At 38.4% G+C, this 22232-nt stretch overlaps 1 protein-coding gene and 1 long non-coding RNA gene across 7 annotated transcripts in view; one reads left to right on the top strand and one right to left on the bottom strand.

Moving 5' to 3' along the window:
- Positions 1-22232, top strand: part of LOC139149939 (fos-related antigen 2-like) — an 86255-nt gene that overhangs the window by 57211 nt on the left and 6812 nt on the right. Inside the window, exons 1-4 of one of the 6 annotated variants that reach the window (XR_011556168.1) lie at positions 7766-8266; positions 12050-12210; positions 14221-14370; positions 20365-20724. Coding sequence is in view for 1 of the 6 variants with exons in the window: in XM_070722005.1 (XP_070578106.1) it covers positions 14341-14370; positions 20365-20724 (390 nt within the window). In the remaining 5 variants the exon portion in view is untranslated. Of the gene's footprint in view, positions 1-7765; positions 8267-8315; positions 12211-13846; positions 13918-14220; positions 14371-20364; positions 20725-22232 lie in introns of those variants that run through there. The other 5 variants (XR_011556167.1, XR_011556169.1, XM_070722005.1 and 2 more) reach the window with 5 other exon arrangements.
- Positions 14006-22232, bottom strand: part of LOC139149941 (uncharacterized) — a 17047-nt gene continuing 8820 nt past the window's right edge. Inside the window, exons 2-3 of the long non-coding RNA XR_011556172.1 lie at positions 14559-14687; positions 14006-14163 (exon numbers count right to left, since the gene is read on the bottom strand). This is a non-coding gene — a long non-coding RNA (uncharacterized lncRNA). The remainder of the gene's footprint in view (positions 14164-14558; positions 14688-22232) is intronic.

Below are 22232 nucleotides of genomic sequence, written 5' to 3'. Positions count from 1 at the left end.
AAAACTCGTCTCACAGAACAAAGCTTAGAGAATAAACCGGACGTTTAAAATGTTAACTTAGTCTATAAAAGTCAGTCCAGTATCGTACATGAAATAAGTTTAATAAGGAAGATATCAATAAAATGTGTTTTTAACGATTTGGGATGTCTTTTCTCAAACGATTTCGACCACACAAATGTATAGTGATTTTATTTTCTCTTGTTTATTCTAACTTTACTCAATTATCATTGTATGTACGTGTCATGAAGCTACACTCTTTGAAACACAGTCGAATATAGTTTACTAAAATTGCTGACGGTGATTTACGTAAATTGCCGACCTTGCCCTCAGACTAGCCTCTCTACGTCATACCCATGTGTCAGTCACACGTCAGCTGGTTATGATTTCACCTTGAGAACGAGATAAACACGTCAAGGACGAATGAGTATAAATTATCCTTTCGACAACAGGACTTCCGAAAGTCTTACATCATGGGGTAACTCTTGTTTTGCGGCTTCACACTCAAATATGTCCGTGTTAAAGTTAAGAACCATTTACCCGAAGACTAGGAAGTTCTGCTATAGATTTTTAAAAAAAGTACGGATACACGATACACCAACTTTCAGAAAAGGTCGTCCCATGGGTTACAAAATGAGTCACAGGTGACGGCAATGGTTGTTATAACGACGGGAAAAGCAAGGTGACACCATTTGCCAGTGCGTTCAACCTTCGGCCTTCGTTCGAGTGTTTGCTACAAATTGAGTTGTTATTGTCTTATTTTGAAAGTTAATTCCCAATCTTTCATCGCCGATAATTAATTTATATGTGTTTACTCCGGTGAAAGAACTAACCAATAAAACTCACAGAAGGAAGGTCACCCTACGTCGAAATGGGCTGTGAGGGCGCTGCTGTAGGTGGCAGATTGCGGCACAATTGCCCGGCGGGCGTGTGCTTGCAATACGCAGGGTGGATATAACTGCCATTTGTCTAGTTGACTTCCAAATACTGCGATGAAACGTATCTACTGTCAACACATGTTTTAAGAAGATCATAAAACCGTAACGCATTAGTTAGGTTTCGGGCGGTTTGCTTTGATCTCTAACGGGATGAAGATATCGTCGTGACTGAGAGAGTCGCGGAGTCACGACGAAATTGTGTACCCATGTCCAACATCGGATTAGTCTCTTTCCATCTTTTGTTCCCGTCACTTTACATCGATGAAATACTAAAAGTAAAATTGTTCTGCTTTACAAACATATACAATATTAAAAAATATACAAAAAACATACTGTAATGTTGTAATCTGTGTGTGTGTGTGTGTGTGTTTGTGTCCTCGTGGGAAATTACTGTGTTCGATGCGAAAAGCAGAGCGTTAATTTGTTTATATATATAATATATATATATATATATATATATATATATATATATATATATATATTATATATATATATATATATATATATATATATATTATATATCAGAACACATCAAGTATGTTTTGTACCTAATAGGTACCAAACATACTTGATGTGTTCTGCTATTTATTGTAATATTGTTCTGCATCGAGCCCTTTACCTCTCTGAGAAGAAACAAACAAGTTTTAATGTATACACACACACACACACACACACACACACACACACACACACACACACACACACACACACACACACACACATATATATATATATATATATATATATATATATATATAATATATATATATATATATATATATATATATATATATATATGTTAATTATTCCAGAAGGGACAGTCGTTCCGCGAGTGTTTACGTCCGTACACTTGTCTTAGCAGTACAGACATACCACGGCAATTAGAAAATTGAAAATCGACCGAGTATCGTTCAACTAGTTGTCTCGTCGACGGTGTGTGGCATTCAGGATGTTACAAACCCCGTACACTTACATTTACAATACTGTAAATGAGCAAAACTCCTTAATATATTATTGGCGATGACAATCTCTGCAGTCGCTATTTCGGTTTATTGTCGGCTGCAGTTTTTTCCCTTTCTTTCCGCCTTCTCCCTTTCAACAAAACGGGGGAAACTATCTTCAGCTTGACGCGCCGCCTATAGTGCGTTATAGCTAACGGAATGGCCTCCACCGATGAATTAGGACATGACATTATCTGGAGTGAGTCAAGTGAAAAATAGCACGGATTAAAAAAAAATTCGATTAAGGAAACTTCAAAGACTCTTTTCGATACCACATAAGTCACAGCATTCTCCGATACCATAGAAGTTTATCAAATGTGTTTGGAGTCACTCTTTGAAATCTGCTAACGGCGTCTTGTTTTGTGCGTTTATCACAGGGAATACGTAGCTCGGAGTTTAATAAAACTGCATGCCTATATGTCTTGTGTTTTGATGACCAGTGCTCCCAATTGTGCAATCTCGATGTTTAGAAAGCGAAACAAAACCATAGCGTGTTGCAAAGTGATGGGTATATTTCATCAGCTCGAGATTATTGTCGTTTCCTTTGCATTTCTGACGAAAACTTCACAACAAATGTCCAAGCTTCCTTGGCTGCATACATTCCTCACATAATAGATATGCAAAACAACTGCATATGCAATACATGGGGTAAGATCGTATATCTCACACTCGCAGCTCGATAAGCAAGGCAGGGGAACTTTGCTCTTTCCCTCGAGTTTCGAACAAGATTTTACTAACATCTATGAGCGGTAAGGGACGAGCACAATTAACGGCAGGGGGGGGGGGCCGGAAGAGAAAATATGTGGTGCGTATATTTTTTACAGGCCCCCCCCCTAACACCAGCAAAAATTTTAGTGGCCCCCCATCACCGGCAACAAAATTTTTGTGGCCCCCCCCCTCCCCAAAAAGAAAGATTACATAGGTACAAAGTTGTACACATATATATAATCCTTATAACTTTTAATATATGCTTTAGTGAAAACAACATTCTTGCATTCTTGAAATAAATAATAAACAAATAAAATAACTTTACTTCAACTGAGTATCTGTATGATGTTTTCAGATGTTGGGGAAAAATAACATGACCGTTGTGATTTCAATGCACTTTCCACAACCCAGTGTCTGCCTTTCTATGACTACCCAAGATATTCAATGTTACTCCACTGTAATGACAGTCTGCCATTGAATAGTCCTTCATGGGCTAACTATAAAAGACCCATTAATGCCATTTTTTCCTCCCTTTTTTTCAGTATTTTTTTCCTGTGTGTCCACTACGTATTCTAGTTCTGAACTGCCTATTAGCCAGTCCACATTCCTGTGTGGAACAGGTTGAATGGTTATTTGAGGAAAATAGGCAGTCCATAGCAGTCCAACCTGCCACATGCCAGTATTGGAAATATGACATGTTAAAATTTGAACATTCATCACTGGCTATGAATGTGAAATCAGACTCAGCCATGTGAAGTAACCATTCATTAGCAGTCCTATTGAATTCATGATAGAAGGGAAGATTGTCAATGGATTGAATGGTAGCTTACACATGTGGCGGTAAAAATTTAGACATGCATTAATAAACTCCAAGGACTGACTTGTTGTCAATTCTCATGTTTTCACATCCCTATTGTCTATTTAATTTAAATAAATTAGGCGGCACTCATGTGTAGAGTTGATTTTACTTGGGTTAAGTTTTTCAGGTGAAATACTCATGTTTGCACTATAGAAATGCCACATGGGTCACATTTACCAGTTAAATTGTTCTCAGACTTAAATATTTAGTGGCTACAGAAGCAACGGTTTGCCATTTTAAAGTGACAGTATAAAGCTGTAAGTTTTTGATTTTGTTAATATTTTTGTTATGTATCAACTGCACTTACTTCATTGGTTTACAAATTTAAGTTGAATTAGCTCGTTGATATTATCAATACAACCACATACACTTTGTGTGCATGTATATTATAAAAGTTCACTGTTATTGTGTTCAATTGAAGTTTAGTCCAGACCAAAATGTATTTACCAACAATAACAATGCTGACTGTACATAATACAGGTTGTGAAGACTGGATATTTGAACGTGTTTTAGAAATAGAATAACATTAGCAATACTGGCTTACATGATTTTGAAAAGAGAGAAAAACCTGTAGTCGATGTACGAAGAACACAATTTCTGCCAAAATTATGAAGTTACAGCCTATCCCTTAAATATAATTAGCATTAGTTTCATTCATCTCCATTCAAAAAAACGAGACCTGGGATTTTCAGTATAAACCAATGAATATGACAAGAGGGAAGTCATGCAGATGGCTGCAAACGTCTGTGAGCAGCCTCTAAATTAAATCAGCACAGATCAAATTTTAAACATCGTTTATTTTTATTTTCAAAATGTGCAATAATAAACACATGTTCACCGCTAAATATTCCATATGATCGGAACCTGCATTCTATTGAAAGGTACTCACATTTCCAGACGTAATATGGTTGGATCTGTCATTAAATTTTTCTCATACGGTCCATGTTTTTCGCGTACGTCCGTTAGCAACTGGCTATGATGTGCAGTCATGTACATGTACGTCAGATCATCACACAGCGACGGTCTGCATCTGCCATTGTAAAACTTTCGCGATTACAACTTACATAAAACTTAATGGAAACGCAGTACAGGTACTGTTCATCCCAAAACCGTTCAAAAGTCGAGCCGATGGACTAGCGGTTCTGACGATGTATGATGTCGTGACTTTGGAAAGAGTTGTGTTGGAAGAGTGGACGGGACGCAACAGGGTATGAACGTAAGGGTCCCGTAAATGAGTACGCTTGGATTTAACGAGGCTGATCAGAATTGCAACAGGGTTCACTTAGTGTGTTGGACGTCCGTATTTTAACTGATCTCTTCATATAAAGTCAATTTTTGCTTATTGGAAAAATCTAAAGGAACAGTTTACGCGTACTTGAAATGTCAAAATTTTGCGACGATCACGACCCTTGACCTTTCGAATTTGACCAATGCTTTGTGGGACACACGATCGTTATCGGATATCACATTGCATCTCTCAAATGAGATTGCGCAGATTTTTTTGAAGTAATGGCTGTTCAGACCAGCTGAATCTCACGAATTATGGCTGATTTCTCGGTCATTTCTTCCCCCAGTGACGACACATTTTGAGTCAAAACAGCAAGTGAGTTAGGTCTAAGTGGTAATGTTTCAGTTGGCATGAAGGTAAAGTGTATTTCCCCGCGACAGTGTTGGATGCAGTGGCCGAGATAGCAAGTCGTCGTGGACGATATTTTCCATTCATCCGGTAAGTATTTGAAATGCATATTTATAAAGGGCAATTACGAAATTAGTATGCCTTATAGAGAGGCTTTTCTCTGCACATTGATGTTTTCCTGGGAAGCTTGGTTTTGTATATGGCCCGACATTTTTAACCTGAGCTTTAGGGGTGAAAAGAAAGTACGTATCTGTATACCTGGACAGGGCGGAGGGAGGTGTACAGTGTGGCCATTAACGCAAAACAAAGCTGGGCTTGAACAACGCCTAAGCTTAGTTTGCGTCCATGGTCTCACTCAGTGCAAAAACACTGCTATAAAAAAAATAGGCGAAATGAAAATATTAAAAAAAAACCAAACTACCGGTAGATCGTAGGATGAACATGGCTATGTAAACTTATGATTGTTTGTACCACCCGGTCTTACTTGCATTTTTTACTTCTTTTGTACATGGTTACTTTTAAAATCCATTGTTAATATGATATTGCCAGGTAAAGAGCCTTGTATTGAAAGACAGAAAAAATGTTTAGAAATGTGATACGTCTTAATTTTCAAGGACAGCAGCTGTAATTTTTATTGAGTTCAATAACTTGTTTGCCTCATGTATTAACATACTTTCTTGTATTGATTCAAATTATGAATTGTGATGCCCTCACTTTGTAAAGATGTACATAAATTAATCGGTATAGTGGCTGTGGCAACTAGTCAAGTCAATACAACGTACACAAGCACATTTCTAGACATATATGTTACATTTTCAATGTATTAATTTTGCACTCGCAAAGATGTATGTAAAAAATTCCTCTATGTGTATGTAACAAATCACACACATGTTCTGAAACTTTATTGTAAAGTTGTCGTCTTAATAAATGTTGCTAAGTTCATTCTCTCCTTTCTGTTTCATTTCAGTGTGCATGTCAGCCAAGGCCAAGAGAAATTTGGCAAGAATAATCATGACTTACGTAAAGAAGTCTTCAATGTCAAATTTCAAAACAAAATAGGACATGAAAGACGAGACTTGGCCAGAGTTAAATGAACTCTTTTAAAAACTAATCTTTGACTAAATCACTTTTCACTGTGTCTATGAAATTTGCTAAAGCCAAAAATTTATTAAATTGGTCATCAGACTTACAGATATGTTTTATGCTTTTTATTTTGAACGTTTGGAAAGGTGAGTCTGCTTGTGTTTGCTGTGTTCAGGTGAGTCAGAGTTGCTTTTAACTCTGTTTGGCCTGTCTTAGTTTTAGGCCAAAGATTGTTAAATTACATATCCAACCAATTGTATCTTATAATTCACCGTAAGAGGCTGTGTAAAAGTACTTGATTTTACTGGAATTTGATTTCACTTATTTGATGTTTGCTTACACCTTGCAAACATGCAAATGTAACAATGTTTACCAAATTCATAACGGCAACATCAAAATAAGTGAAATCGGGTGTCAAATCAGTACTTTTCATGGTGCTCTTTTTCTGCCAGGATGACCCTGTCATTCATATGTGCATTCAAAATAACCATTGGTTCACATACATGTGAGTGGATTCAGAATAACCATTCATTCACATGTGTGTGAATGGCTAGCTCATTTAAATATTTCGGCCTATACACATGTTACCAACGTGCTTCTGAAATGAATGTGGACTGCCTGACTGCCTATTCCCTATGCACATGCATTAAGTCATGCCAACTAGCCATGTGAATGCTAATTTCACATGGTACTGACAGGCATTCCTGTTCTATAAGGATTCCTATAGCATGATGAAATAACCAGTTTCAACCAAGCCTCTGTATCATTACCAACCATTATTACTGTTGACAAATGAAGTCAATTTTCAATAATAATATTGCTCATTTTACACATAACAACTGCATTGTGAGGTTTAAGACTTGGTATTTCATCATGCTACAAGAAGTTTAACAAGGAACTCCAGCTTCAACAGGGAACAAAAATGCTGAAAAATATTCTCTGTCTGTCATGGTGTAAAAAATTTTGGTGGCCCACCCCTTACTTTCCCTGGAATTTTCATGGCCCACCCCAAGAACACTCATTTTTTTCGTGGCCCCCCCATTTTCTCTTCCGGCCCCCCCCTGCCGTTAATTGTGCTCGGTCCTAAGTAATTCTCAAAATATCAACAAAAGCTTCTACAACTACAATCATAAAAAAATCAAACAGATTCTTCGATACCATACAACTGTAGTGAAATTATTGGAACTAACTCTTAGACTTCTTATAAACATGATTACTAGTCTTCTGCGTTCATCATAGGGATATCGCGCGCTCGATTGTAAACAATGCATTATTGTATGCATCTTTTAATAATCTGGCTTCCCACGTTGAATCCCCGACGCAAAGAAAGCGAAACAACACATGTACGTGTTGCAAAGTGACACGTGCATTTCACCGCGCAAGGCTGCCCTTTTCATTTCTTTCAGACGCAAACTGCAAAGCAAATATCAATGATTCCTTTGCTGATATTACAATACGATTCTTGAATAGTATATATACATAGTCACTTATTATGTAATATGCGGGAAGAACATTATACTGATAACAGAAGATTTTGAAAAGATGGTATTCAGAGCAGAAGCCTTTACGACAATGCACTGAAATGTCCGTTTTACGGCATGTCGCAAGCGGATTTCGACGAAATGTGGATTGCGTTGCTTTCGGATTTACTTCGGAGAAAATTCGAAATATGACTATAGTGACGTTAATTATTGTACGTGACATAACCAGCATGGCACATTTAGCTAGTTTATCAATACAAACGGCGCAATAAGTTAACAGGTCATACTGCCCTTGAGAGAAGTCCACGGTCATCGGTACACTCTTTGTCAATCGATCTTTAGCACTGTTAATGCTCCTGCACACTTTGTAGCAAATTAACGCAAGCTGTAAATATGTGCGCGTGATGCTCACTCATGCACAGAACGGTGGATACTGGCGCTGTTTTGAGTGAAATGAAGTGAAACCAATCGGTGCGACTTTGGCTCGTACTGGATGTTGTGGAACGAGAGGAGTGTTGCAACCGCGCCTAGGAAAATATTCAAACATAAACTGGGAGTAGAAGGTAAACCGTTCTTTTGTTTGCGACAAATCGCTTTTAAAAATGATTTGTATACTGATGCAAAACTGCTTTTCCATGTGGGTTACTTTCGGAATGCAATTACTCTTGCTGAAAGTTAGCTCCAAGGTACATTTGATCATCTGTCTATTTTATAGTACACCACATATCATGTGATGTTATGTGAAGTTATTTTCATTCCGGCGAAAATGTTAAAAAAGTCACAATAACTTTACAAGACTTTCGAAAATTGTCACTGTTTTGGGTCAGTTCCGAGGAGGCAAGTAGACTGTGCGGAAACTTGAAAGACTGCCTTCGCCTTAATCAATTGATTTCATTATACAATGACGCCTATTGTGAAAAGAAGTTATTTGCACGAGTGCGGTTAACCACAGACCCATCCATCGCGGAGGGTCTATCTGTGGGTTGACGACGACGTCGCTTCGTCCGTATTGAAAACAAAGTGATCTCCATCAGAAAATGGGTCGTGTGTCCGTAAGACGTCCGTTCACCATGAAGGGTAAGATGTCCGTTCACCTTGTTCGCAAGTCGAAAGCGAAAGTCATAAAACATCATCCCGTAATGTGCATGCGGAACCTTGATGTTGTTCCCTACGGTGGATATCAAAACACTAAAAAGAACATTTGCGGGTGGCCAATTTCGGTTCCTGAAGGGGAATTTTCCGTTTACACATATAACGAAAATCCATTATACAGTTTTTTTTGGGTTATGTTATTTACATTTGTAACTGGACATAATTCAATTTAGCTGCCTTACTCTTGCTTGTTGATGAATTATTATATAATTTGTGTGCTTGCCTTCATAATGATATTCGGAGGGACGCCTTTGAATACCTTGAATTTTTGTCTTTTTCGCTGTAACTCTCGTTGTAGAAATTCTTTAGCCTTGCACGCCTTTGATGTACTTGATGGATCGTCACTGATCATCAGAACAGAGATAACCGACCTGAAGTGTGTGACTATGCGTACCTCTGTCGAATCAAATGTCACTATCTGCACCGAGAGTAATTTCATTTGGATCGCAAACAAATCGTGTGCAAGTCATGTCCATCTAAGTGATGGTACGCATTATCATCCAAATAACTTCGAATTCATTTGCGATTCCCATTAGCAACTCACGATAGCAGTAATATTGAATTTGGGATGAAATTTACGACGATAAGCATTGGACACCGATTGAAAGTACATAGATATTTGTTTCAATCTTTTCATTCAACCGTTTTTTATTTGATTATTTTTATTATATTTATACAAATCACATTTATATTATACTTTCAAATTTTATCATCTATATTTTATTATTTTTATTAGGCCATTACGGTGTATTTATTACAGGTTGAAGTGATAGATGTCCCGGTTTGATGTGTGGGAAAAAAACACCCCAAAACAACAAAAAAACCAACTGATCTCTTCTACAGCCAGAGAGAGCAGTGAAGTGATTTAGGGCTCAAAATGAAACAATGGGTCGGGCTGACATATAGGCGGGTCAGCTTTTTGACTTGTCCTTCCTATTTTACCCATGTACCCATGGAATGCTTAAAGCGTGGAAGCTCAACGTACAAAGGGATCTGATGAATTCAAACACATCCACAAAGTATAGCATCCACATATGTATTTTGAGTTTCGCTCATTTGGTTTTTTGCTGGGTCATTTAACGTTAAAAATTTGATTTAAACAGAAACTAAAGTAAAATAACGTTTTACCGGTATATTCTCTTGACTTATTGCTAGGCGTACTCGTGCTGCAATATGTTTTATATCTTTTCCTCAAATATTCGAACTTTGACTGTGATGACTCAGCAAAAACTCAATGAGCGAAACCCAAAATAGATGAGCGGGTGTTTATATGTTATTTTCGAAAGTGACAAGAGAAAGCAAACTTTTCGGTTAGTAACTGACGCGAGGAAGGATTAAATTCGCCCAAGTGGAGCTTTGCTTTTCACTTCAATTTAATTCCTAGAAGAATCCATTAATATGTTAATGGACTTGACTTCTAAGTGATTTCCTTGAAGTTTCATGTCCGTGAACTATAAATAGATAGATCGCGATTCTATTGACTTCGATCGTTTGAAACTTTGCTAAATTATGCATTCCACTGAAGATGAAGTCGTGGCAGTGACCGTGACCTGTGTCGACAATACTCGCGACCTTCGCTGCGGCCATGGTCAAATCGCTGTTGATACGGAACACTCTTTCACTTTGCCGTTGTCCGTCGGATTGAACCATACGCGCTTGATATTGGATCAGGATATATATCCTGAAGTGAACTGAACTTCAATTAGCCAACGTACTACATCCGCATGGCTGGGAAATGCCCAGCCCAGGCCAAAAACTTTAAACTATTGACTCTAAAAATTGCACTTGACCGTGTCTATCACCGTTTTCCATACTGTAGCGTCATCATATATTCACTGTACATGTCAGCCGTTTGTCCGCAAGGTCATTTCCATATTCAGAATACAAGCTCACACCAGAGAAGCTGGTGTGGCGCTGGCAGCGACTTTTCGTATATACTGACTTTCGACAAACTCTAAATACTTATATAAAATTTTCATAAAATTCCATGTAATATATTGCGAAATGACACATTTTTAAATAATGAGCTATGCATTCACGCCTCAATTTTATTCAAATGTTCTGTCTTTCTGCTATGTGTAGAGGGTCTCCTCAACCTGTTTCTGGTCATACAACAGTAACACTGATGTTACCTCTTTTTATGATAACCACGTCGAATGATTGACATATATGAAATTGTGTCACTGCTTTGCATATAAAGTGAATTCTCACGACGGGCTGCAAAATTAGTCCACGATATCATTTTTTACAACCTGTGTGGTGAAACGAAAGCGTCGAAATAAGGGCATAAATATTGTAAATTGTAAAGCACCAATTTGCAATTTCTAATTGCCATGACTGTTTTCTTTTTCAGTACTTCATAGACACCATCAGCGGTCATACATATCTGTGTGATATCCCCTCAATGTCACAGAGACCCCTTGGTCTGGTGTCCGTTTCTGCAACGAGGTGCTTTCGCTCGAATTTCCAGTTCGAGCGCTCTCATCGGTTCGCCGACAAGTGTTCGGTGTGTTCGACCACTGGCGGCGCTTTTTACAGAAATTTCACAATGCTCGTGCAGAGGTTGAGCAATATGACACTGCGCAGTCTGTCCGACCAATCGAAATGCGGATTATCGAGAAATCCAGTGTTTACCTGACATTTCGTTGACGTATAAGAGGTTGACCTTTGTGCGATGAAGGGTACACAGTGTGTCGCTGCTGGAAGGTGTATGGTTCTATCGACAATTCGGTCTTTCTTTGACCCGCTGTCTTTCGCGAAGCTACCAGGGTAGGGTTAAGCGAAAGGATTTCGGACAGTGCTAGCTTGGCCGAGGTATAAATATTAGGAAACTCATAGCCGTACAAAATTGTTCTAGGGTCCACAATTTGGACCCAGAATTCGGTGGACTCACTCCAGATTCTAAGAAAATTGGCTATTCATCGTTTTTGTTATAATATATACTTTTGCTAAAGCATAGACCCTCGAGAAAAAAACAGAGGACTTGAGAGACTATGGCTAAAGATTTAACGAGGAATATGTCGGTCAATGTGAATCTCAAGTTCTTTACAAACTTGTTAGAGTTCTCGCAAATCCAAAACTGTGCTCAATAGCACTTAACATTGGTTACGCAAACTATGACTGAAATTTTAAACCTTTCATTTTCGATTTTTTTTCTTACTTCATTAACCTCTATCCTGGTAACTAACAACAAGCCCGTGGCTAGAAGATCGTGCCGAATGCGGATGTTAGCTAACTATAGCGTTTAGCATATCCCAGTTGCCGTCAAGGCACGGCAGTGATTGATATACAGCAACGGAGCACAGCGGAGTCAACACCAAGTCATAACACCAGCAGACGACACCGACTTTTGGCGGTAAGATGACGTGCCACAAATTGTCGTAACTTGTACTTGGAGACAGTTGTTTTGACAAAGAATGAAATTTTCTTTTTCAAAAACTGAATAACATGAAACCTGTTGATTACATTTCGTTTTCAATGCCCAGCTAAAGTGACTATAGCTACTTTGATAATACTTTCAGTATTTTTGTTTCCACGAAAAAAAGCACATTTTCTCCGAAAGTGTGTGAAACTGTAGCTATACCAACGGAACATTGAGTAAAAGTATGCTATTATTTTCGTTGACAAATGAACTCTAGTCTGAACTAAAAATCGATTTGTCAACCAAAACATGTGTGTGAATGTTTCGGGCAGACATCTGCGACACTCACCACAGTTTGCGGTTGGGGTTTGTTTGCCTAGAGTTTGCAAGGTGCCCATAACACGACCGAATCTTTCAGTCGCTATCACTGAACACGGAACTCGGAACACGGCACACATACAGCCTGTTTTAAGTTCATGAGGAATTATTGGTGAAAATTGACATCATTGATTTATGTTACTTAACATTGCGAGTTGACAGGTGTAAACACCTGATTTCGACGACTTGCGCTGCTTGTACAGATCAATTTCTAAATCGAAAGAAATGTCACAATTGACTTCGGATTGTGTCAGTCTCCCCCAATAATGCTATAAACTGTTATATACAGCAAATATTTGAGTAACTTCGCTTTCAACTTTGAACGAGTGCGAGTCGTTTGACTCTCCTTAATCTTGTTAACACGATTGGAACTAATTTGGGATAATTGGATCTTCAAATTTCTCAAAAATGTTAGGTGCCCTATTGCTGAATGTCTCAATATCACAAATTACTCATAAAAAAGTATGTAACGTAAAAAGAAAAGCAGATTAGCTTACATTTGTAGATTTTAAGACATTAATTCAGCATCCAATTATCCCAAATTAGTTCCAATCGTGTTTGTTGTAATTTCAACTGCCTATACACTACTGCCTTCAAGTCGCTGGAAGTGTCGGGTACAGGAAACATGAATAAACGTTGGACATACAGCCAGCAGTTATTCGTTCAAGTTGTTTTGAAAAAAACGAAAGACAAACTAACAAACAAACAAACCACAACATAAAAACAAAAATCGTGTGTGAAATATCATGACAGCAGCCTCACCGTTAAACTTGACCAAACAATTTACAGTTTTTACACCATTCAGGTACAAGTGTACGTATCACATTCCCTTTTCGTGCTTCGTTTTTGTCTCTTTTTCTTTCACTTGTGACTTGACAACACGGTGATTATAATGTCCTGAAAGGCTATACAGTCGCTCTGTTCACTCGTAAAGGAGGGTTCTGTACAATCGTCGGAGCGTTTAAACTCCTCATAGCAGGCGGATTTTCCGAAAAGCAATAAGGAGAGTATATATATATCGTCTGGTACACCGACTCCACCTCGAGTTTTTAAAAATTCCACTGTTAAATATTTGTGCATTGTTTATCACATTGTGCCAAAAACAAAGACTTTGAAAGACGGTGGTCAGGGCTCGCCACTAATGCCAGGAAGCGCCAGGGCGTAAGATTTCTCTGAACTGTCAATCGGCCGTTTTTCTTTGTAATATCACTGCGCCCTTTAAAAGCTCAACGTCCAGCATAGGTGTCAGTATTATCACAATTATCAACCTACTTCATGTATCAGTCTATTACTTCCTATGTAACACCACACATGAACGGAACTGTGCGTAAATCTGCCGTTATTTTCTGGTTTTTTTTAGTTTTGTAGATATATGCATGTAAGAAAAAGTGGGCCAAATAGGAGGGAGATATTTAAATGTCATTAACTTGAGGGGTTTATTGCAGCATCGGGTCGGGACAAGTCTAAAGTTGCAACGATATTCCCATTTTTGATACCATGGCTTAACGGCAGCTGAAAACTACTTCTGCGTCAGGTTTGCTTGATATGCGTCGTCACACCTCCGATTACCTGTAAAATAATGTACAATGAGTCAGATATCAACTTAGTGTGTTTCTTTTATTTCAGCTTTTGGTTTGGTACTATATCGCTGTAAGAACAGCAGTGGTCCCGTAGAAGTACGTGCTCAAGTTTCGTCTGCATGAAAACCGAAAAAACCCAGACCAAGCACTTTTTATCAGCAGTGTAATGCATGGGATAGCAATTTTTCGTTCAAATGTAAGTCCCTCGTTTTATCTTAACTACAATGAAGATTAGTAAGTTTAAAAAACTTAATGTAACAGGTTGTTAAAATTACTTTCGCTTCACTTTACTCGAAGAAATAAAACAACTACAGTATTTTGGAATATCTTTGAGAAGAATGACAGACTTTGTTCTGATAAAGTAATCTTAAAATTTCAACTTACTTTCTGTCGGTCTCACAGAAAATTTAGAGGGAATTTTATACTAGTGTCTTTGTATTTCAGTTTGCGGTCAAAAGGAAAGCCTCAGCCACGTCCGCTACAGCAATAAGAGCCAATTTGTACATTTAGTTGCTATCTCGAGAGAAGTGAAAAAATACAGGAAAAAATATGAATATAAACTTATATAACCGTTAGTTAAATTCGAATGAGAATGATCTTTTGACAAACTATTTGTATACTGTATTGAGGTCATAACTAAATATGGAATTATGGTATGTTCAATGTAAGCTGTACACAACTGAACATCAAGCCTGAAGTACATTATATAGCACACGTGGGCAAATATAGACACTGTTGTGCAGATAACAACAAAGTTAGCTTTGTCTACAAAGGAAATCACTTCCCGTAATTGTTGACGTTACAAATTCTATCGTTAAAGGCCCCACTTTATTATCAAATCAATCTAGCGGGAAATCTTAAAAGTTTCTTAAAATTTCAATGAAGATCAAAAAGTGTTGACGAGCAGTTCACAAGTCCACTACTAGAACCAGGGGCTGAGAGGGACGCCTTTAACTTCTGTTGGAGTATTTTTCTGAAGGTCTGAAGGTTTTGTATAAAGCTTTATTATAACCACTCCGGAATAATATCACAGATGACCGCCATTAAAGTCTTCCCAGGGTAGTTTCATAGAAACAACCCTAGGGTCTACAACTCCGGAGTCACTTTCACTTCTTTTGTGTAGCACTGACTTTTGACGTGCATTTTTCAGTGACTGGAGTTTCTCTTGCCGTCTTTCACTTCTTTGGAACTATAAGCTTTTCGGTGTTCTATTAATAGAGGCTTGCGTCAAAATTTGATCAATACCGGGGGGCATTGGATCATTGTCAGTTTGACTGTTTCGGCGTGATCTCACGTACAGCTGTCGCGTTGCGTCTAATTGTAATGCATGCCCGCGCATACCATACCCCAGTTACCCTGCTACAGTACGCTTCCAGACTTCTCTGCGCGGTGGCTCTCTTCCGGCCGCATTGGGGGCGGCCGGAAGAGAGCCCCGCAGGGCAGTCTGGGTAACCGAGACAATGGTGACCCATGGCAACTACACAGAAGACATATAACGAAATATAAACGTAATGTGTAGGGAAGATGTCTTCGGTAATCGTACTTAACATTTGGAATCTATTTCATTAATGGAAAACGATTTACTGAAGTCGTGAGGTAACTGAAACATATCTGATTGCTGTTTTTAAAGTTTCGATATCTTCGAAATTGACAAGCTAAACATAGCATAATCTACGGATGAAATTTGAAGACATTAAAATCTGCAACAAAAACAACTTCTTGTTGCCATGAACAAGGTCTGCTACCTTGATATCCGTTTGCCGTCCACAGTCAAATTTAACAGCGACTTTTTCTTTCGTTTTCAGCCAGCGTGCCCGGGTATAGATATGATAACGGAATATCCAAGCATTGAAACGTCAGACACACTCTGTTCATGTTAATGTTTGTTAAAAATTTTCACATTTCTCGGCTTTGTCTATTGTATAACAATGGCCAATATTTATTTCGTTGTGTCTAAATCACAAAAATAACCGAATCAAAATAAGACTGAAAAAGATCACACCGGGTCCTGCAGGATGCTGATACACTGTATATCCCCTGGTTTTATTAAAGTCTTTACCGACCCATTTTGAAAAAAAAACGACCAAAGTTGTAAGACATCAGTGGATCAACGTTTCCCCCAATGATTGACACAAAGATTGCAGCATCTGTTGATTTTGAGAAAAAGATATCGAGTTTGGGCACGTTCTGACATACATACATACATACATACATACATACATACATACATACATACATACATACATACATACATACATACATACATACATACATACATACATACATACATACATACATACGTACGTACGTACATACATACATACATACATACATGCATGCATGCATGCATGCATGCATGCATGCATGCATACATACATACATACATACTTACATACATACATACATACACACACACACACACACACACACACACACATACATACATACATACATACATACATACATACATACATACATACATACATACAGACAGACAGACAGACAGACAGACAGACAGACAGACAGACAGACAGACAGACAGACTGAGAAACATCAAGAACACTTAATCATTCAATGAACTCCCAATTGAATTAAAAAGTACATCGCTCACAAACACAGCATTTGCAATTTCGAAAGGGTTAATTCACATAAAGTTGTGTGGAATTTTCACATCCATTTTAGTTAATTAATTACATACTGGTATCGTATGTAATCTCTTATCTTTCGAAAGTCACGCGGCTCCCAAAAGATACCTCATTCAAAGTAAAAAAAAAATAAAATGAAGAAAGATTGAATTTTTTTCTAGACTATGTATCAACTGTTAGAAAATAAGCCTATTCTTTACTCAACTATTGGCCCTAGCCTTAGTCCAGGTACAGTGGGAAGTAATGCAAACACTTTAAACTATTGTTTATGTCATTCCCAAACTTTTTATATCCTTATTTTTTGTGGGAATCAAAAGTGAACTCCGTAAATTCCCCCTTTTTTATTATCACCGTAATGAAAAAAAATAAAATAAAATTAATGTCGAATGTACAGCTCTGTTTACAAATACAGGGCCATCAACCTTAAATAGCAAATTGTCGCTTTGTTCTGAATTGCGGAATAACGCAAGTGTCAGTGCAATGAGATTATTATACCTAACAACATTTCAACAATAGACGGCTGAGAACACAATCATTGAAAGTGAATCTTCAATCACTGAATGCCAATCTCAAACTGCGAACCTTGTTTCAAAAGCTTTCTCCACTTTAGCTTATTTCATCTGGAATAAACACTTCCTCTTGGGTTTGGAGCTATCGCGTATTTTCATGAACCGAGAGTAGCTCAAGCACACCAAGGGCGATTTCCTGCCGTGCTCGCCTTTGTCCATATTTTCAGACGGCGCGCGTCGACAAGAAGTGTCTAGAAGAAACACTATGCTAACTGGGGATATCAGGAACAATGTCAGAATTTTGTTGATTACTGTAAAAAATATTCCGTGTCACAGACCAACAAAGTATTACAGGAATTATGCGGGCTTTTTGGGAGTGTCACTGTCTGAAACTAAGTTGTGAATTGCTGTCTTCAAATGACGGAGACCTTGAAGTTAAGTGTGAAATGGCGGGAAATGGATATGAGCGCTTTTTCCTGCACAAAGAAGTTTTAATATGCTACGCCGCAAAAGTTTACTGGAAATAAACCAGCGTACAACAGATATTTTAGCGGGAGATGCAAGTACAGAAACTTTTGACTTTAGTGCAGTGACCCATACATTCAGAGAGCGCTCGCTTTAGAAAGGTCGTGGTTTTCCCCCCTAAAATCTCGCGGGGGTTGGGGGGTTGGCGGAGAGGGACAGGTACATCCCCCTGCCTCCACAAGCTACGGCACTGACTGAAATAGCAAGGATAATTCTGAAAGGAGGGAGTCATGTTATTGGTGATATATTTGGTATTGATGGAATATTTAGTTTTGAGTTGTGTAGATCGCTAAGTAGATGTAGTCAGATACTGGAAAGACCAGTTTATAATTTGCAGCGGTTGAATATCTACAGTATGGCAATTAAGACTCAGTATTGTCGAAATTTTCCCGTTAATCGGAGGCTTGCTTATCCCCATGCACTGAATTACCCATGATGCAATTGTGTACAACTTGATAACATCGAGTATTGATTTGATAATCTAAAAAAAAAAACCCGTATCATTCAAGATTTCATATATTACGGTGTATTTTTACAACTTTGTTGTTATCTGGATATGAATTTCAATATCGTTAAGACTTCCCACATCCTACACACACATACGCTGCAAGTAGTTTTTAAGGTTATGTCAGGCTGCTGATCACACAGTAAAATTATGGGTTTTTTTGATCAAATTTCTTTTCCAACATATATCAGAACTAGATCTTTGCCCTAGGTAATCTGAAAACTGATGTATCGTACATTTTACAAGACAATTTGAATCATTTCCAGTTAGTCCTTTGAATTGGACATAAATATCGTCAAATGTCTCCAAGTTCGTAGCCTAGAATCCTATTTCGTCCGCTTGCCTCCGTACCTCCGACCCACTCCGAGGTACGGAGGCAAGCGGACGAACTAGAATCTAGACTACCAGTTCGAAGCACAACAATTCATCATCGCAGGGTTCAGTACAATAAAATATTGACAATCAACGTATTGAGAAGTTGAACGAGCTTCCCGTCTTTAACAAACTTGTGTTCGTGTCTCAATACTTAATACCTGATTGAATTTTTTTTTCCTTTGATCGAACGTTTATTCAAAAAAATCACCCGGGCGGGCGGAATGAACATCTGGTACAATAATAAAAGTTCTAAAAATTCCCTGGCTCTTAATTACGAAAGTCCAGATGGTCGATAAAACTTTTCTTAGTCCGTGTTTTTTTTTGGCAAGTTTTCCTAAATTTTATCACAGTTGGGTTTTTAGCAATATAACTTAAGATTGTTGGTACTAAATGCTGACCGATAGGAGAAAAGTTGCCAAGTTACTGAAGTCTCACAAGAAGGTTAAGAAAAACCTTTATATCGGAATACCCGCATGCGCTCTACACAAACGTAGCTTTTGCAACATATCGTCATATATTATGTCTTATTGCGGGAGGGGGAGGGGTTGTGAGGAGATGAAGACCTCTGTAAGGTTTTCAACGGACATGAAATAACAGTTCGTGAAATTTCATTGTATTATCTCTGAAATAAGAGTGTGATGCATTACAATCTTGTTCATGCTGGAAAACCAGCAGAACCGCGCATGCCCGCAAGGCTCTGGTTGGTCATTCGACCGAATTTCACGGCTTTCGAAGAACCGTTACTTCCAATTCAGGGCATGTTGAAAGCGGCGAGGTTGAATTTAGTGTCGATGTTTTCTTCATAGACGGCCCTCGCTTTGCTATTGGCCTATGCAGTCAAAACGAAACAAAACTAAAGTCCTTAATCACAATACAATCATGCTCCATTTATGGAGCCTTGTCTCTGTACAAACAATGGTATGCCATGGTAAGGCTTAGATGCTGCCATCCATTCTATAGTGTGATATGACAAGTCAAACCCCCAACGTGAAATCTCCTGAAGCCAAGCAACATATCACCTTTATAAGAACGGGCAATCTGCATCGGCGAAAAAGGACAAAAGAGTTTGTGTCCCAATTTCCAACTTTGGTTTGGGTTAGACACTAAACACTTAAACCTCACCGTCCGTGATCAGATCGAGCCTCTGTATAAGATATGAAACACCAACATCCAGGACACTCCTGATATGTAGATGGCCCGTAGACACAGCATTCGTGATCGAGGCTGTGCCCACCGGGTTTATGTCTTGGTGACTCCAAACTTTCCTTGATTGTTTTTTTTTAATCTCAGGTGATTTTCGTGCTTTCATTCGATTCACGAACATTAATAGTGTGTCAATGTGAGTGTTTGACATAGGAAAATATCGTAATCAGCAAGAATTGGAAGAAATTACCGTTCGCGTAACTATGAGAATCATTACAAACCGACAATTTCCCGGAACGTCATAGGCATATATATAAGTATAAATCGTGTTTTTTATTAAAATGAAATATATTGTTTTTTACTTTTTCAGTCTTTAAATTCTTCCCACATGTAGTATATATGATATGAATGAAAAACTTGGATTTTATTGATGTTCGCCTATTGATATAATCTCCATGATTTACCACATTTCACAATTTCAATTACAGATTCACGCCAGTTCCAAATCAACACTTTCATACTCAAGACACACTGCCGACCTTGCCTTCCCCAAGGACCAAATTTCAATGGACGATAGTATATTTTCAATGTTCGGGTTGTGGCCAACCAGTCCACGAGAAGTCCTCCAAACAACGGACACGCAGTGGATCCACCGGGACGCGGCAACAGCTTCTCCCGCCGCCGCGAACACCAACAACGACGTCGACAGCGCACCTTTCACGCCGTCTGCTCTTGGTAGCGAAAGACTCAGGGCGTCTGTTTACGTTGGTACAGAACGAACCACTCAGGGACCATCAACACTCCAGACACTCACTGACAAACACGGCATTGAAACAAGAGAAAAACAGGTTAGCTGCTTTCAGCTTTGTAAGAATACCATTTCCTTTTGTATTCATAAGTCACTTCAAGGCTAGTTCCAACCATCAAGCTCAAATTAAATACAGAACAAACCAGACAGCTTCATGAAGAAGAGAGGCCAGAATAATTCTAACCTTTGATCGACTTTCATAGACACACGTAATGTCTACAGGTACAACAGAGAGTCTACACTCTTGTGTCTCCTTTTGCCCTATTCTACAGGCCAACCGATCTTGAAAGAGTGTCATTTATTCAGCTCACAGAAATTCCATTATAGAAATTGTTCTTGCTGTCAAACATTTGTCAAAAAAGTCTGCAGACGTTCATACCTCACAGTACGGTCTGGAATCGATGTCCTGCAGACCATGTTGATGTTTACATCGATCACAAACAGGGACATGGGTCAGTGGCATGTATCTTACACAGTAACTAGATTTCGAGGTAGATTTAGACATCAAGTAGCTGTATTAACACTAAATTTGCAGCCGACCAATACCTGCTATCGTTCAGTTTTCTTTACTTTCAAGAACTAAATGTTAGAAGTAACGAAACGAAAAGAATTGCATTGAGAGTGTATGGTACGCGTTCTTAATACCGGACGACTGTGAAGACCTCAAAGTGGTGACGACGCCTTAAAATCTGACGAACAGACAAATTCACAAATATTGTAAATGTTCATTACCAAAAATGACTATGCATTTTGGTGACGTGCAAAAATGTACAGTTCAAGTCAACTAACCATACTGTTACAGGAATTTCAAACAAAAACCAGCGGAAGAGACAACAGTAACATTATTCACACCGACAGTACTATGCTATTTATAGCAGAGAACCGTTTGTCATCGGTCGAATTCACGAGCGGATCACCGAGATTTACCAATCGAAAAATCATCCTGCTTCGGTAACACAGCTTTTCGACGTCTCCCGCTGATTGAAATTGAATTGAAAGGCCTTAACTGTTGTTCAACTTTCTTTAAGGAAACTTTAAGTCATTCCCGTTCGAAATCAAGAGTGAAAAACAGGGGTCACAAAGCAAAGTTTGGTACCATAGAGAGAAATTTGTTACCGACTTTTTACCACCACATGAAATTCAAAATGGCCGCCATTCCCGTGTTGTAACTCTATGGGGCATTAAAATTTATATTTTCATTAAATAAGCTTTTCAAAACTTTAGTTATTCATCTAACTTTAAATTTAGACCAAGAAGAATCGTTTAAGTAAAATTTTGACTCCGAATGTCTGTGCCCGAGATGCGTTCTATCTATAATTTGACTCAACGAAAGAAGTACGTTGAACCAACTTTAAAGCCAATTGAACCAATGTTGTGTTGTAATGGTACTTAATGTAATTATTCACTTTGGATTTCTGTTCGTGGCCACGTCTAGCCATCGACCATTTTATGCATATTACCAGGTTCGATGCCAGAGACAGGATTACATCGGATTTTTTTTAAAATTTGATGACACGGCCATTGTTCGAAAATGGTGTGAGAATGACA

The sequence above is a fragment of the Ptychodera flava genome, chromosome 14 (genome assembly GCF_041260155.1).
Source record: "Ptychodera flava strain L36383 chromosome 14, AS_Pfla_20210202, whole genome shotgun sequence".
Classification (NCBI taxonomy): Eukaryota; Metazoa; Hemichordata; class Enteropneusta; family Ptychoderidae; genus Ptychodera; species Ptychodera flava.
The sequence above is the reverse complement of the archived record's forward strand: the minus strand, read 5'-3'. Positions and strand labels throughout refer to the sequence as shown.